Source organism: Primulina tabacum, chromosome 5 (assembly GCF_025594145.1).
Source record: "Primulina tabacum isolate GXHZ01 chromosome 5, ASM2559414v2, whole genome shotgun sequence".
Classification (NCBI taxonomy): Eukaryota; Viridiplantae; Streptophyta; class Magnoliopsida; order Lamiales; family Gesneriaceae; genus Primulina; species Primulina tabacum.
In genome coordinates, this window is record NC_134554.1 from 10,833,116 (window position 1) to 10,848,231 (window position 15,116).

The 15,116-nt window shown below is 31.0% G+C and overlaps 2 protein-coding genes across 4 annotated transcripts; both read left to right on the forward strand.

Annotated features, from left to right (window-relative positions):
* The first annotated feature begins 3,577 nt into the window (after positions 1–3,577).
* On the forward strand, positions 3,578–4,972 carry LOC142546460 (transcription factor bHLH93-like). Of its 3 annotated transcripts, none has more exons than XM_075654185.1 (4): positions 3,578–3,742; positions 3,868–3,996; positions 4,080–4,247; positions 4,648–4,972. In XM_075654185.1, the coding sequence occupies exons 1-4, from the start codon at positions 3,614–3,616 to the stop codon at positions 4,651–4,653; spliced, it is 432 nt and encodes a 143-aa protein (XP_075510300.1). In that variant the 5' UTR covers positions 3,578–3,613; the 3' UTR covers positions 4,654–4,972. The 3 variants fall into 3 exon arrangements, with proteins under 3 accessions (XP_075510300.1, XP_075510299.1, XP_075510298.1); XM_075654184.1 differs by having other exon boundaries at positions 4,655–4,971; XM_075654183.1 differs by having other exon boundaries at positions 4,665–4,965.
* A 6,994-nt stretch (positions 4,973–11,966) lies between these two features.
* On the forward strand, positions 11,967–13,694 carry LOC142546459 (cationic peroxidase 1-like). The gene is made up of 4 exons (XM_075654182.1): positions 11,967–12,264; positions 12,371–12,562; positions 12,726–12,891; positions 13,077–13,694. The coding sequence occupies exons 1-4, from the start codon at positions 11,974–11,976 to the stop codon at positions 13,460–13,462; spliced, it is 1,035 nt and encodes a 344-aa protein (XP_075510297.1). The 5' UTR covers positions 11,967–11,973; the 3' UTR covers positions 13,463–13,694.
* The last annotated feature ends 1,422 nt before the right edge of the window (positions 13,695–15,116 follow it).

Consider the following 15,116-nt stretch of genomic DNA (forward strand, 5'->3'; position numbering starts at 1 on the left):
TACAAAAAAAACCTATTGTTTGTAGCATATTCGAAATAGGAGAGTTAATTTTCAAAAAGAGAAGTTTAATCAATATCATTTTTCAAAATTTATATATTATTTAAATTAATATGTAACTCGTGTAATATAAGACAAGTTTCACTTAGATTCAAAATTTACATTTTAAAACTATTTTAAATATATTTTAAATGTACTTTCAAAATTAAATTCTATTAAATAAAAAATTGATAAAATAAATTTATCATTTTTATGAGTTTTTTTGCACTAAACCTCCTATGAAATATCGAAAATCTACATTTATTCACTGTGAAAGTTAAATAGGTATTCTAGATATTAAATTTTATGAGTTATTTGCAGCGTTATATCTTTTAAAAAAATTAGACTGTACTTAAATCTCTATATATATTTACCAAAAAAAATTAGAATTGACTCGAATCTCTACAACTACTTGTAAAAAAAAATTGGACCGGGCTACAGCCTAGGACAGGCCAAACATAGGTATGTCCCTGGGTCCATTATTATTGAGAGTTGGATTGGGTTTGTTGGGCTACTCCATCCATTGTCTAGAACATGGAAATTTAGGGTTTCCTTTCTCGCTGCTTTCCGATTTTACGGATGAAGTTCGGCTTCCTCGCCCGCTGCTTTCCGATGCTCCAATGGTCGAGGATAAAGCACTCGGAAGCATCTGCCTGCGATGCTTCGGATGGCCTCACGTGGAGATTTTTTGTGCGGTGAAGACCTAGTTACCTGGTATGGACATGACTAGTTATGAAAGTTTTTTCAAATAAGTTATTTTTAACTTGATTTGTGTTGGTCCACATAATATTTAATAAATTTAAATATAGCCCGAGATGCCAGATTATTTCTTTATCACAAAAAATTAGCCTATTCCGTATTTGGAGGATTCCTTTTACAATTATACTCAGGTTTACTTATGCTTCGCTCGGGTCGATATAGACGAGGCTTAGTTAGCCGAGCACTTGAAGCCATTTCACGTCCATATTTGAGGTTGGTCCTTACCCTTAACCAAAAAATACAAGCCAGGCCCAAACCTACAAAATGGACTCGAATTTAGAATCAGCTCGATTTGGACCTGGGTCGGGTCGATCTCATGGGGGCCTCACAATTTTAGCACGTAACGATATATTCGATGCTATCCTACCTTAAAGGCATCGCTTAATCCAGAGAATAAATAATTGATTGATTTTTCAATATTGTTTTAACCAATGTCCGATTAAAGTTTTTCATAAAAATTAGTGTAATGCACTGTTATCTTATTTAAATATATTATATTTATACTATTCGTAATTTAACATCTCATCCATAAACCAAACAATACCTGAGTATATATCCAATTATCCAAAATGAGTTACGTCTTAATTTTGAAGTGGCCAATACATTATATCACACGAATAATAATAATAATAATAATAACAATCAATGAATCAATCAATCAATTGTCCAAAAATATCACACATCACCAACCTCGAGTCTCATGTATGTACGTACATCAATCAAGAAAACTCATTGAGTAACAATAATAATAATAATAATAATAATAATAACAATCTTGTTACGTAAAATGTTGTTATTTTATTTTATTTTATTTTATTTTTTACCAAGAATTCCCATTTTATTGGGAAGGAATAAACTTCGTGATTTGCCAACAATCGTCTCAGGCTCTAGGCCATCCATTCACACAACATTCACAGGTACGTACAAAAAAACCTCCCCCTAGTTTTTCGTGGCAAAAATACAAGTTTCTTGAGTTTGATTCTTTTCATTTCTGGACTTTTGCTAGCTACCCATCATGTGACTCCTAGATAAAAGACACACCCTCCGTTAATACATACATATACATACATATATATATATATATATATATATTTATTTGTTCTTAAAACCTATTTTGGTTGTGCGTGAGTGTATTCAATTACAAATTATCGTAAATGCTATCAGTCTAGGTAAGTTTTATAATTACCGAGAATTGTTATTGTATATATCGTGTGACACACAATTTATTAATCAGGGTTTGTCGCGAGATACAATTTCCGAAAATAGCACATCCTTTTGTAATATGAATTCTTCGTTCAATTTACTCCCAAATAGTTTAGGAACTATAGGGATGAATAAATGCTAAGCACATATTTTCGTTTTGCAGTAAGATCGAAAATTTATAATTGAATATTATATAGTTGATTATAACGGTACAAATGAAAAATAAAAAAAACGATATTGATGGAGAGATTACATCCCCTGTAAATATGCAACTGCGAAATTGGAATTAGGGGTAGAGACACAAGTTTGGAGCTGGAAATGTGGTGGATTGTTTTGTTCTGATGATTAATGGATACATGTGAGTAAGTGGGTACTTGGTGCTTTGTCTCTCAGCAAACGTGACAATTTTATTCTCATTTATCATTTCACACAAGTATTTTCCATGATTTTGTCGCTTAAATTTTGCTCGCATCTTCACGCGTTAGCTTAATTAGTTTGTCGCAATTTAATCGTAATACATACTTCTTGTTCTGGCTCATGTATTTCGATACGGATATAATTAACATATAATTACCAATAGTCCATGATGAGAAGTGAATTATAATTGAGATGATCAAGCTGGTCATTCAATAATTCTACCGGGACCATAATTAACCCGTGTTCATGAAAATAATTTCATTTACTGGCCTTCATGAAAATAATATCACATGCAAGTGAGAAGATGAAGTGATCGATTACACTTAGTTAATGCTGGAATAAAATAAAAATAGGTCTCCTGTGAGACGATATCAAGAATCTATATCTATAAGACGAGTAAATAAATAATACTTTATCGTAAACATTAATGCGTGTCAACCAATGATATACATATTCAACTATATATATGCTGGAAAGCCATTTCGCTAATTAAAATACATCGATCGGAGATCAAAGAACTGAAATATCATTTTTGAAATATGCGATTCGGAATGATGTTCTTGCTTATAACATATCTGTTTGTTGCAAGACATACATAGAACGTACGTACTGTCAAATGGCTCCAAACACATCTCACGGGGGATTAATGATCTCTCTCTAGATAAAGCCCCTCCTTATCTTCAGCTTTGTCACATAATATCTAGCTTCCCCCGCCTAGCCCATGCACATATATATAACAGTATATTGCATAAACTAATTTGATGTACTCGTTGATTTACCAAACTGCCTTACTTTCTATGTACTAATTAACATATTATTTAGTCATTTTTTATATATATGTGAGTGGTTTCCTGATACTTAGAAATCTTGATTAAACAAATTTAAATAACTGATAGTAAAATCCAAGAATAGTACTGGTAATGAAATCCATTCAACTATGTTCTTAAAAAAAAAAAAAAATTCCACTGATCAACTATCTTTAGCATATCCAGCTAGCTAGCTAGCTAGCTAGCTAGGCGCTAGCTGCTGGTCAATGGATAATAATAATACCATATTATAATATATTTTTCATAATTTATGATGGGGAGGGCAGAATTGTCATTTCAGACGTAAAAAATCTCGAGTGATAAATTTTGTGGTAGTGATACAGTCCAAACAGACAGATATAAGATGAATTTGAGAGTTCATCTTTCCTTATATGAAAGCCTTCAATTCCCTTATCACTTTAGTCTCTCTTATTGTGAAGAAGAAGAAGAATAAAATGGATTCCAGGCCGGAGGAAAACAACTCGTTTCAGTTTAACAAACTGCGACATATGCACGTTGATGTATGTATTCTTCATGACTCTTCATCAATTTATATGTAAAACCTTTCTTCTAAATATGTGACATTTCAATAGGTACTAGCTGTCTGAATTGCAATAATATTATTAATCATTTGTTTGTTTTGTAGGTGAATACAGCATCAATCGTGGTAGATGCATCCAAATACATAAAAATGTTGAAGGAAAGGGTAGAAAAACTTAATAAAGAGGTCGCTGTTTTGCAAAGCTCAAACGACCAGAAGAAATCCTTACCTTCTGTATGCGGTTTATGCTCAAGAACTAACAAATTATTGTACGAGTTTCGGTGGCTAATGTTTCCCTAGTTCATAAATTTCTGCAGGTTAAAGTTGAAACCCTAGAAAAAGGGTTCAGAATAAAGGTATTCTCAGAGAAGACTTGTCCAGGTTTGCTTGTGGCCGTGCTAGAAGCGTTTGAGGAGCTGGGCCTTGAAGTCCTCGACGCTACTGTTTCTTGTGCCCACAACTTTAGTCTTGAAGCCATCAGCGAGGTGAATATATATCATATCTATTTTTATCTTATTTGATTCTCTGAATTACGATCTTCTTTGTTATCATAATCAGAGTGTGGGGTTTTTGTTTTAACATAGATTCAAACTCATACAAAAGCTACACCACTCATCTTGACCACAATTATCATGGATCCAACATGATTGATTTCCTTTCATGGTGGTATTATAGAGAGATGCAATGTGTATTCCTGCATTTTAAACATTGTATCCAATTTATTGAATTTTTTCTTCCTAAATCTAATGGATCAGATAAAAGAACTGAAATATATATATATGTGTACACACACACACACACACACACACACACACACACACGCTAACGAATGTATGAACAAAGACAATGTGTGTGCATATAAAACAACAATTAATTATTAATTAGTATTAAGTTGATTGCAGGGTGAAGGGCAATTTGATGATAACATAGATGCCCAGGTGGTAAAACAAGCTGTGTTGCAAGCTATCAGGAGTTGGAATCAAAATAGCGAGCAAGAATAATGTTTTGTTTGTTTTTTTGGGGGCTAATTTTAATGTTAGCGCGCAAGGTTTAATATAACGAATGGAGAAGAAGAAAAGTCTTGTCGCCAAGCCTCTATTTACTTATTATTTATTGATTCTATTCCATGTATACCTATTGAAACTTAACTAATACATCTTGCTAGTAATTACTATATAAATTTCTATTTAAATGATGTTTGTTGTTGTGGAAGAAAAAGTCGAAAAGCAAATTTCATCTTTTAATTGATCAAAACTGAATTTTGATCGAATTTTTTTTATGGTCGGTATCTTGCGAGACGGCTCGATCTATATTTGAAGTGGAACTAATAATTTTGACATAAAAATAATAATTTTTATTAGGTCGGGTCGGATTAGAGACATGTCTCATAAAATTAATCCGTGAGACGATTTCATAAAAAAATTTGTGTTTTTTTTAAAATTAAAAATATAGAATTCAGATCATCTCATTGTTTTTTTAAAAAAAAATTGGTGTACATGATAATGGAGATATTGATTTTTAATCTTTCACTTATCATATGTTTAGTCTGCAGGATAAATATTGTGATAGACTCGTTCAACCCTCATCGTAGGCATTATTATCCTCTTATTGGTGGTTATATAATCATTTGGGAGAGAAGATATGATGTTTCATTAATTTAAATTTTTCTTTAATAACCTAAAGTTTAAATTAATGATAAATTCAACAAATTTAGTAATATTTAAATATAATTTTTAATTTGACTAATATTATAAGTAATTTAATTATATTAATCATATTTTAATCATCATTATTATTAATATTATTGTTATTATTTTTAACCATAATATTATAATTGTTACTGACTATTGTTTAATATTCAAATTTGTATTATTATTTTAATTATCACAATAAATGCATATTTGTGTTATTATTAAATTTTAATTATTTTTTATAATATTAATTCAATATTAGCCATTTTTAATTTACGAGTTGACTTGGAGATAGAATATCACCAATTTTTGGTGTCATGTTATTAATTTCCATCATTTTGCTATCATTTTTCGGCAGCATGTGCGCACTCTGATGAAAAAGACGAGAATTGAAAAAAAATACAAATTAATGCAGTAAGACCATGAATTAACTAACAAAATGAAAAATGAACAACATGTATGTTACAAGATCAAAAATTTAATTTTTATTTAAAATCATTTTTTCAAATCAAACCCTTAAAAGTCAAATCAAATACATAAATTCAAATGCAACCTAATTGGTTTGAAAATGCATATCCTTTGTTGGTAAGAGTATTTGGGCTTCCAAGTATCAAAATTGTCGACACTGGCCAAACATGCGAATTAATATTATTTATGCGGGAATTAATGTATTCATAAAAACACGATCATGCTTTAATTTGAACCAAGATCTGCGTAATGGAGAACAATCTACGTTATCTAAGGTATTTCTGAAAGATAGCCAAGGGGCAAGAACATATATAGATAAAGAATATATATTTGTATGCCCAAATTCACGATGGCGCTGCTTTCACAAAAATAAATAAATTGATTAAATATTAAAAACAAAAACAAACAAACAAAAAATCAGGATGTTGCTTTTATTATAGTTTACTTAAAGATCTATATTTGTGAGATATATCGACTTGATCCATATTTTCAATAAAATATGTCTTCGCATTTGTGCTTATATATCTTCGCGTTGCCAATGTTGTTCGGATGTTGAATCTTTTAGTCATGTCTTTATATCTAATCCCATTGCCTTACAAATCTAGTGTTATTTTGGATCCATTTTTGGTGCGATAACCCCAAAATCAAATGATATTTTTGTTATGGTAAGTGCTTGGAAAAGAAGAGTTCAACGGGATTCTGGATTCAATGTTAGAGATTCCTTTCATTTTCTTATCTATTGGTTTTGTCGAAAGCTAGAAATGATCCTAAGCATAATAGAGAAAATTAGATTTTTGGTTCAGTAATTTATAAGTACATTTTCCACTTTTAGTCATGCTAACGGTGAATTTGCATTTTTAGTTTCGTAACTTGTATTTTTTTTCATTTTTGATGAACTTGCCAAAAAAAGGTTACTTTTTTTTTAAAAAAAACATACAAGTTACATAACTAAAAATACAAATTCATCGTCAACATGACTCGTTGTGTTAAGCATGCATAAAAGATAGTTGTACTTGGTAGGTGACCTCCTGGAAAAGTTTTCGTGCGTCAAGCTGTTGACTTTGCGTCGCTTGATCTGATTGGCTAGGTGGACTGTAAAAGAGTGATATCAGATCTTAACGTGTAATATTATCTCTGCTAGGTTCATAACCGATATTAGAAAAATGATAAGACTGATATCTAAAGGATATTAGACAGTACCAGCAGATAGAAATATATCTCTCCAAAATCATGAGTCTAACCGCCCGACCAATTAGTATCTAAGTAGGTGCACTCTATTATGCCACGAGTATAATAAAATAAATTTGCGTATTGGCTGACAACTATAACTTTTGATCTAGTGATAAGTGTTTGATCATAACAATTGGTGTCAGAGCGATGTCATGAATTCAAGTATCCCAAAGCATATTTCTATGTTTCTTGGGGATAAGGTAGTGTTAAGGTTTTATGAGTGAGAGTAGTAGTAATAAAATTAATAATCTATTAGGAAGTTCTCGTGTGTCAAGTTGCTCCGCTTGATCTGGTTGACTAGGTGGACTGTAAAATAGTGACATCAGATCTTAACGGTTAACACTGTCTATGCTGGGGACTAAATCAATGGTAGTATGAAAAGGATAAGATTGATCTCTATAAGATATGAGACAATACCAGCAGATAGATACACGCAAAGCTTAATAGCACGATCCATCAGCATCAAAGTAGTTGCACTTTGTGCTGCCACAAACATAAGAAAATAAAGTTGAATCTTGGCTAACATATATATATAACTATTAATATAATGGTAAGTGTTTGATCATAACATGACTTAAAGTGGAAAATATGTAAATCACGGGACCAAAATGTAATATTACCAAGCATAATAATAACAAGATGAGAGTTGATCAGGTGAAGTATCACATAATTTCCCTTGTTCGGCTTGCGATGACTAGCAAATATGCAAGTATTATAAATTGGAAAGGATGCTTAGGGGATGCTTATTTCTTTGGATGGCTTAGTTTCTCTTAGTCAGCCAAGAATTCTTATTGTGCGTTGGTTGAAACCAGTGCCGAACACATTTAATTTGTAGATCGATCAAGTTTTCAATATATATTAACATTTATTTCTTTGCGAATTCCAGATGAATGTTGCGTGACTTCTTCATTATCGTTTTTAATTTATATATCGATCAAGCTTTCAATGTATATTAACTCTGATTGGATTTTCTTGTTCCACATTTTCCATATTTCAATTGTTTCTTATCTCACCATTATTATTAATAATAAAGTATTTACTGATATTTCTAGTATGCTAATTTGAATAATGCTTCTTCTCTGTTTTTTTTTTTTTAAGATTAAGATAAATAATTTTGCGTCATAGTTTATAGATTATATATGTATGCACGCATTGCATGCATGTCCATTCGATATTTTTTAATAAGTGCTCTTGTTAAAAAAAGTGAAACTAAAATTCAAATATTTAAAATAAATTTAATATTTTTTTTATTTTGAATAAGTTTTTAGATTTTTTCCACATAAATTTAATTTTTGATGCAAAAAGAAGAAGAAAGAAATATGGGGCTAAAAAGAAGAAAGAATGGCATGTTGAAGATTCTAAAAATCACTCCAAGAGAATACTTGTTTCTATTATGATTCAAGTATTATATATCTATTGAAGTATGTAAACTCGATGATATTTTTCCAACAACTTATATTTCATTATTTTAATAGAAAGAATATGCTAAAACTAAAATATAATTTCGAAAATACCTATACGTATACTTATGAATAACATTATGATTAAAGTCATTAAAAATTTACCAGGATTCGTCAATATAACTCCAACATGTACCCAAAAGATCAAAGTTAATATCCCAAGGATAAAAAAAGATACAATCATTGATTTTCCATATAAATGATTGAAATTATATATAAATGTGTTCAAAGGGAAAATGTGTTTCCAAATATATATTTAATTATTGATTTGGACTGCAAGGTTTTTGAAGGTTCTAAAGATATAAATATAGAGGATTTAAGTTTGAGATTTTTGACTAAATCTTATATAAAAATCTGTATTATGTAGTTAGGTTTTGGGTTGAATTGCTTCGATTGTACGTGTATACATGGAATTTTTTGTGTGATTAATGAATCAAAAAAATCTCTTGGACTTGAACTTCAGACACGCAAAAGAACAAGTAAACAAACATAAAGGTCAAAGTTAGCAATAAAATTTTAATCCTAAAACCTTTTTTTCTACAATAAAAATTTGACTTCTTTAATTCTTTATTTTGTTTTATTTTAATTTTTTTAAAAACTTAGAACATGACCAACCAATCGAGCTGCAATATACGACCATGCATATAGTTATACGTTGAAATGCTAGAACGGGTCCAAAATAAATTCAAGGGACCATTAAATAAATAATTTTATATTATTTAAAAATATTTGAGTTGTAACATTACCAATATCTAAAGTTTTTTGTAAAATAGCAGTCACTTATTCCTACAATTGATAGTCAGAGCCAAAGTTACGAGTTTATTTCTCATTGATTGCAATAAGTACAATTATCGAGAGAGAGATATGCGGGTACAATAATTGTCTGTGCTGGATAGAGTAATGACTGTTGTACGATTTAAAAAGATTCGAGTTGCACAATTATATCTAACTATAATTTTTGATAAAACAACAAATGATTGATCTACGTAATACTTGTTAGAGAGAGGAAAAAAAGAGAGAAACTGTGATTAAAGATGTGATATATGTGGACATGATTATTATAAATTATTAAATGACTAATAATCAACGGTCAACAAATTTACATGAAATAGCATTGAGATTGTCTACATCAGTGTACATTAATTAGTTTTGATTAACCTTTGGTTTCTTATTAGATTTGTACATACAATATATTTGTGTGTTTAGAAAACTAATGAACAAAAAGAAAGTCTTGCAAGTATGTAATTGAGCGAGCAGTGAAGTTAATTGGATTGTCGGATTAATTAATTTCGATAAATCTTTAGTACCAATTGATAATGGAAGAATATTTTAGTGTTTTATTGATTCTAAAATAACCCAAAAAAAGTATTTCCTTGTACATAAAGTCATAACAAATTAAACCGAAAAATAAAGATTGTCGTAAGGTCGATATTCTCGAGTTATACTATTCGATGGGCCATGATGATTTGGGATTTTGGACCTCCCAATGATTTCTTGCTCGTGCATGGAGGTTTCATCGGCTTGTGGCCTGACACGTGAGTCCAGGTTTCAGACGTTGTAATTATTAAATATTATATAAATTAAACTTATTTTAAAAATTAAAAAAATACAATATGTTGTGTGACGTGAAACAACTACAACAATTGATTTATTTCATATAAAAGTGGTTTGTACTTCAAAAATATGTATTTATTTAAACATACATGTATATCACATTGAATAATTGTTATCGATATTTTACCATACAGAGGCATTCTTTTTTGTATACTGACGTTCTTGTGCATTGATATATAATATAAAAATATATAAAAAATAATTTATCTGGAAAAGTTAATATTAAAATTCACGTTTCATTTACATGAAACTTTGAAAGCAAAAAGGATATTTAGAAAAAATTAAAAAAAAATTATATAGAATATATATTGGGATAAAATAGTTGTAGGAGAAAAAACACGAGGATAGTGTGAAAAAAAAAATAGGTATTGTTGGGAAATTTAAGTTTAAAATTGTATTTCTTAACTAGTGGAATTGATAAAAGTAGTCTTAGGATTAAACTATATCCTACGATCCCCACAGCCCACCCAAAAGCTAGCTAACGGGAATATTGGAGGTAGGTGGTGCTCAGAAGAAGACGAAATAGCGTGTGGGCTCATCCACGAAAATTCATGCATGCTTTGTCCAATTAATCTTTGCAAAACCGTGTTTCTTAAATTTTTAATAAAACGACGTTCCAAAATTGTCAAATAATCCGACTTCGTAATTCCTAAAGTTCAACATATGATTTACCGAACATGAAAAGATCCCTTGTCTAGAGGATTTGTTGGAACCTAATTTTCGTTAGTGATTACAATTGACTTGATTTGATCTTTTCAATGTTACTTAATGTTAAAGAAAAATAATTATCAATGATGATATCATGCATGGTCTTAAATCTCTAACACAATTATATTATTGTCCTTTGGAGTGCAATCTATTAGTTTTTTCAAGTTTCAGTTTTCAATAAGTTAATCTTTATTGGCACTTTTTAGTCATTTTATGTTGTAAGCAATTTCGGTTTCAGATCAAGAATTCTTGATGTCGCATCATCATTTTCAGATGTCGTGCATGTTAACACTATAATTGAAAACGACTAAAAGTGAGAACAAGAACCAATTTATTGGACTAGAATTTATTTTGTAAACTTACTAGACTAAAAATTATTAAATGCATACAAAGTTATATGACCAAAATTATAATTTTTTTCGAATATTAAATATTAAGTTTTATATGTACTGCATGTGATTAGTAATCGAGAAATTATTTAACTATGTTGATTTGAAGAACTTTCCTTGCGACCATATATAGTGCCTGCAGGCTGCATCTCATGTAAATCATCCTACCAAGATTCTCATTCTTTCTCCATTCACACTCGAGGAAGACAAAATTTACAGTTGAATATAAAACTTACTGATAAAACATGCACCGGAAGATAATTTTAACGCGTATACTTTTCATCAGTTAGGCCTTGCTAAATGTAATTGAAGGGGATATGTAAAAATAACACACACAAAAATTTATGCGTGTTTTCAAATTAATAATCAATAACGATATGATGTGATGCCCTGGCGACTTCATATATATGAAGCAATCTTTTCTTGATCAAGTTATGATGGTTGAAATGTTAAAATTTTCAAAGGCCCTAATCCTAGTGTGTTCTGTTATAGAGACCAGATGGAACACAAAGTTGTTGGCTTTCGCTGTCACGGATGAATCTTTTGAATAATCCATTTCCATGTGGAAATCTTGACGTAGTATTGGCATTGGAATACTACACACTAACACACCTATGGCCAACTATAAATATGTGTAGTAGCAAGTGACTAATGAACCATAACAACACAATAATTGTCGACAGAAACATAAAAGTCTCCGTTTCTGTGATACAATTACTGTATTTAGTCATGGTGGCTACAAAGATTAATTCCTATTCTTCAATCCTAATTCTACTCCTCCTAACGGGAGCATGTAGCGGGCAGCTGTCCGCGAATTTCTACTCTTCAACATGTCCTAATCTCCTCTCTATTATTAAGACAGCCGTAACCTCGGCGGTGACCACAGAGGCTCGCATGGGCGCATCGTTGCTTCGTCTCCATTTTCACGATTGCTTCGTCAATGTAAACTCTGTTTTCATACGACAGCTTGTTATAGTCAAATTACCTTAGCAAACGAACTATGTCATGCGTGTAATATTTTTAATTATTTGAAACTGCATGCATGCAGGGATGTGATGCATCGGTTTTACTGGATGATACCGCCAACTTTACCGGAGAGAAGACCGCCGGTCCGAATGTGAATTCGTTAAGAGGGTTTAATGTGATCGACACCATTAAAACTCAAGTTGAAAGTTCCTGTCCTCAAGTGGTTTCTTGCGCTGATATTTTGGCTGTTGCAGCACGAGATAGCGTCGTAGCGGTTAGTATATTAACTCACAAGTCCAAAATCTTACGAAATAAAAATAAAATTACATTGCGGCTTCGATTATCGATTTTTTTGCCATCATCTATCATATCAAAGTACTGCTAAAAGATTTATTTAATCTAATGGATATGAAATATATATTTATTTGTCTATCCAGCTGCAAGGCCCTAGTTGGTCCGTTGCACTCGGGAGAAGGGACTCAACCACCGCAAGTTTAAGTGCCGCAAACAGCCAAATCCCCGGTCCTGGCTTGAATCTTAATGCACTTATTACATCCTTCTCTAACAAAGGCTTCACTACCAGGGAAATGGTGGCCCTTTCAGGTAAATATATATGCTAAACAGTCAATAATATTCACATTAAAAGAATTTTAAAAAATCTCGATGAATAATTTAGAGGATCGGAGAGCTTATCGTAACATAACACACACACACACACACACATAGATGCAAGTATATATGTATGTACGTAAATCTAAACTTACAAATACTTGCGTAAATATGTGCAGGGTCTCACACAATTGGGCAGGCAAGATGCACAACTTTCAGGACCAGACTTTACAATGAAGCCAACATAAACGCCTCGTTCGCAACCTCGTTAAGAGCAAATTGCCCCAGCAGCGGTGGAGACAACAACCTTTCGCCGTTGGATACGCTTAGCCCGACAGCATTTAACAACGACTACTTCAAGAATTTGGTATCCTTGAAGGGGCTTCTCCATTCCGATCAGCAACTCTTCAACAACGGCTCCACCGACGCTCAAGTTAACGCTTACTCATCAAACTCCGCTACTTTCTTCAATGATTTCGCGAGTGCTATGATCAAGATGTCGAATCTTAGCCCATTGACGGGATCCAATGGGCAGATCAGGGCAAACTGTGGGAGAACAAATTAGAAGAATTTTCTAATTATTCATGATTTAAGCGACTACTTTCTGTGGTCTACTAGCTCAAAATTTTTGTCCCTTGCCTGCTTCATCGTTTCTGTTTGTTAAAAAAAAATAAAGTTGATGTTGAAGCTAAAAGGACATTCACATCAACTATTTTCCCTTTACTCGTTATTTACTATGACCCTTCAGACTCCATATATAAAGATATATGTTAAATTTCAATGGACAATTTTTGCAAAATACCTTCCCTACTTTTGTGGCTTTGATGATCTATGTTGTCAAACTTTGGTGTCAATTCAATATTTTTTATTTTTTGTCAACTTTAATAGAGGGCCGAAATGACAATATATATATATATATATATATAAGACCAAAAATACAAATTTTACTAAATTATGATTAATTTTTTTTATGAGATTATAACCATGTTAGAATAAATATTTTTTTCAGTTAACATTATATCTATAGTTTTTTTTGTTTATATATATATACACACACACACACGAAAATAAGAATATTAAGGAAGGGATATTTTTTGTTACTTCTTATTTTTACGTTAAAGAGTATAAAAGCGGTCGCAATAATCAAAATTAATCTACTACGACAATATATATTTAATGAAGAAACTTATAAAATTAATCTCCTGTTTTAAATATGTGGTGCTACCAAGCGATTTAAAATTTTCAACTTCACTAGCTAATGGCAAAAACGAACCAAAATAAAAAGGTTATTTACGTATGTAATTTATATTTTTTTCGGTTTGTCACATCAAAAATGAATTTGTAATTTTAATACAGTAACTTGCATATTTTTCATTTTAAATTTGGTCATGTTAAAGGTGAATTTGTATTTTAATCTTGTAACTTGCATTTTTTCTTCATTTTTTGTCATTTCTTTTATTGGAGTCCATCCCGTTTCCTTTCAAAAATTTATGTCAGCAACCACGTTCATTACATAATTAATTTTTGACGGACATGACAGACTCTGGTCAAAAAGGAAGGAAAAAAAACATACAAGTTAACGGACTAAAAATGCAAGCACACCGTTGATATGGACCAAAAATGAAAAAAAAAAAAACATGTAAGTTACATAATTAAAAATGAAAAATTTATTTTTAACATGGCCAAAAGTGGAAAAAATACAAATTACAGGATCAGAAATGTAATTTTCCCAAATAAATTGAATTTGGGATAGTGTTGTGCAGTAAAATTACATTTTTGATCATGTGACTTACATGTTTTTCATTTTGATGCTATTATAGTTAATTCACGGTCTTAATTAGTTCACTAAATTGTAATTTTTCTAATTTTAATCATTTTTCATTGGATTACTAACGTTACTCATTTTTCAGTGTCATGTTATCATTTTCTGGTGTTATATCAGAAATCCAATGAAAAATGTCAAAAATATAAATATAAATTAGTAGACTAAGATCACAAACGCTTTCAAAATAAGACCAAAATGAAAACCATACAAGTTAAAATACCAAAAATATATTCTTCACCTGCCGTTGATATATGCTAGATTTTAGTGCGGTCGTGCGCCAACATGCATTACATATATACACACAGTGACGGAGCCATGTGATAAGACCCGAGCTTTCGGGTGGCACAATTTTTTTAAAAAAATTTATATGTAAATTTTGTATAATTTTGGATTA

What these genes read in the sequence shown, in the direction of transcription:
- LOC142546460 (XM_075654183.1), top strand. Translation starts at nt 3,614, where the DNA reads ATGAAAGCCTTCAATTCCCTTATCACTTTAGTCTCTCTTATTGTGAAG. An exon ending in AGAAGAAATCCTTACCTTCT is followed by an intron (nt 3,997 to 4,079) that starts GTATGCGGTTTA and finishes AAATTTCTGCAG; the next exon opens with GTTAAAGTTGAAACCCTAGA. An exon ending in GTCTTGAAGCCATCAGCGAG is followed by an intron (nt 4,248 to 4,664) that starts GTGAATATATAT and finishes AGTTGATTGCAG; the next exon opens with GGTGAAGGGCAATTTGATGA.
- LOC142546459 (XM_075654182.1), top strand. Translation starts at nt 11,974, where the DNA reads ATGAACCATAACAACACAATAATTGTCGACAGAAACATAAAAGTCTCC. An exon ending in CACGAGATAGCGTCGTAGCG is followed by an intron (nt 12,563 to 12,725) that starts GTTAGTATATTA and finishes TTGTCTATCCAG; the next exon opens with CTGCAAGGCCCTAGTTGGTC. An exon ending in GGAAATGGTGGCCCTTTCAG is followed by an intron (nt 12,892 to 13,076) that starts GTAAATATATAT and finishes AAATATGTGCAG; the next exon opens with GGTCTCACACAATTGGGCAG.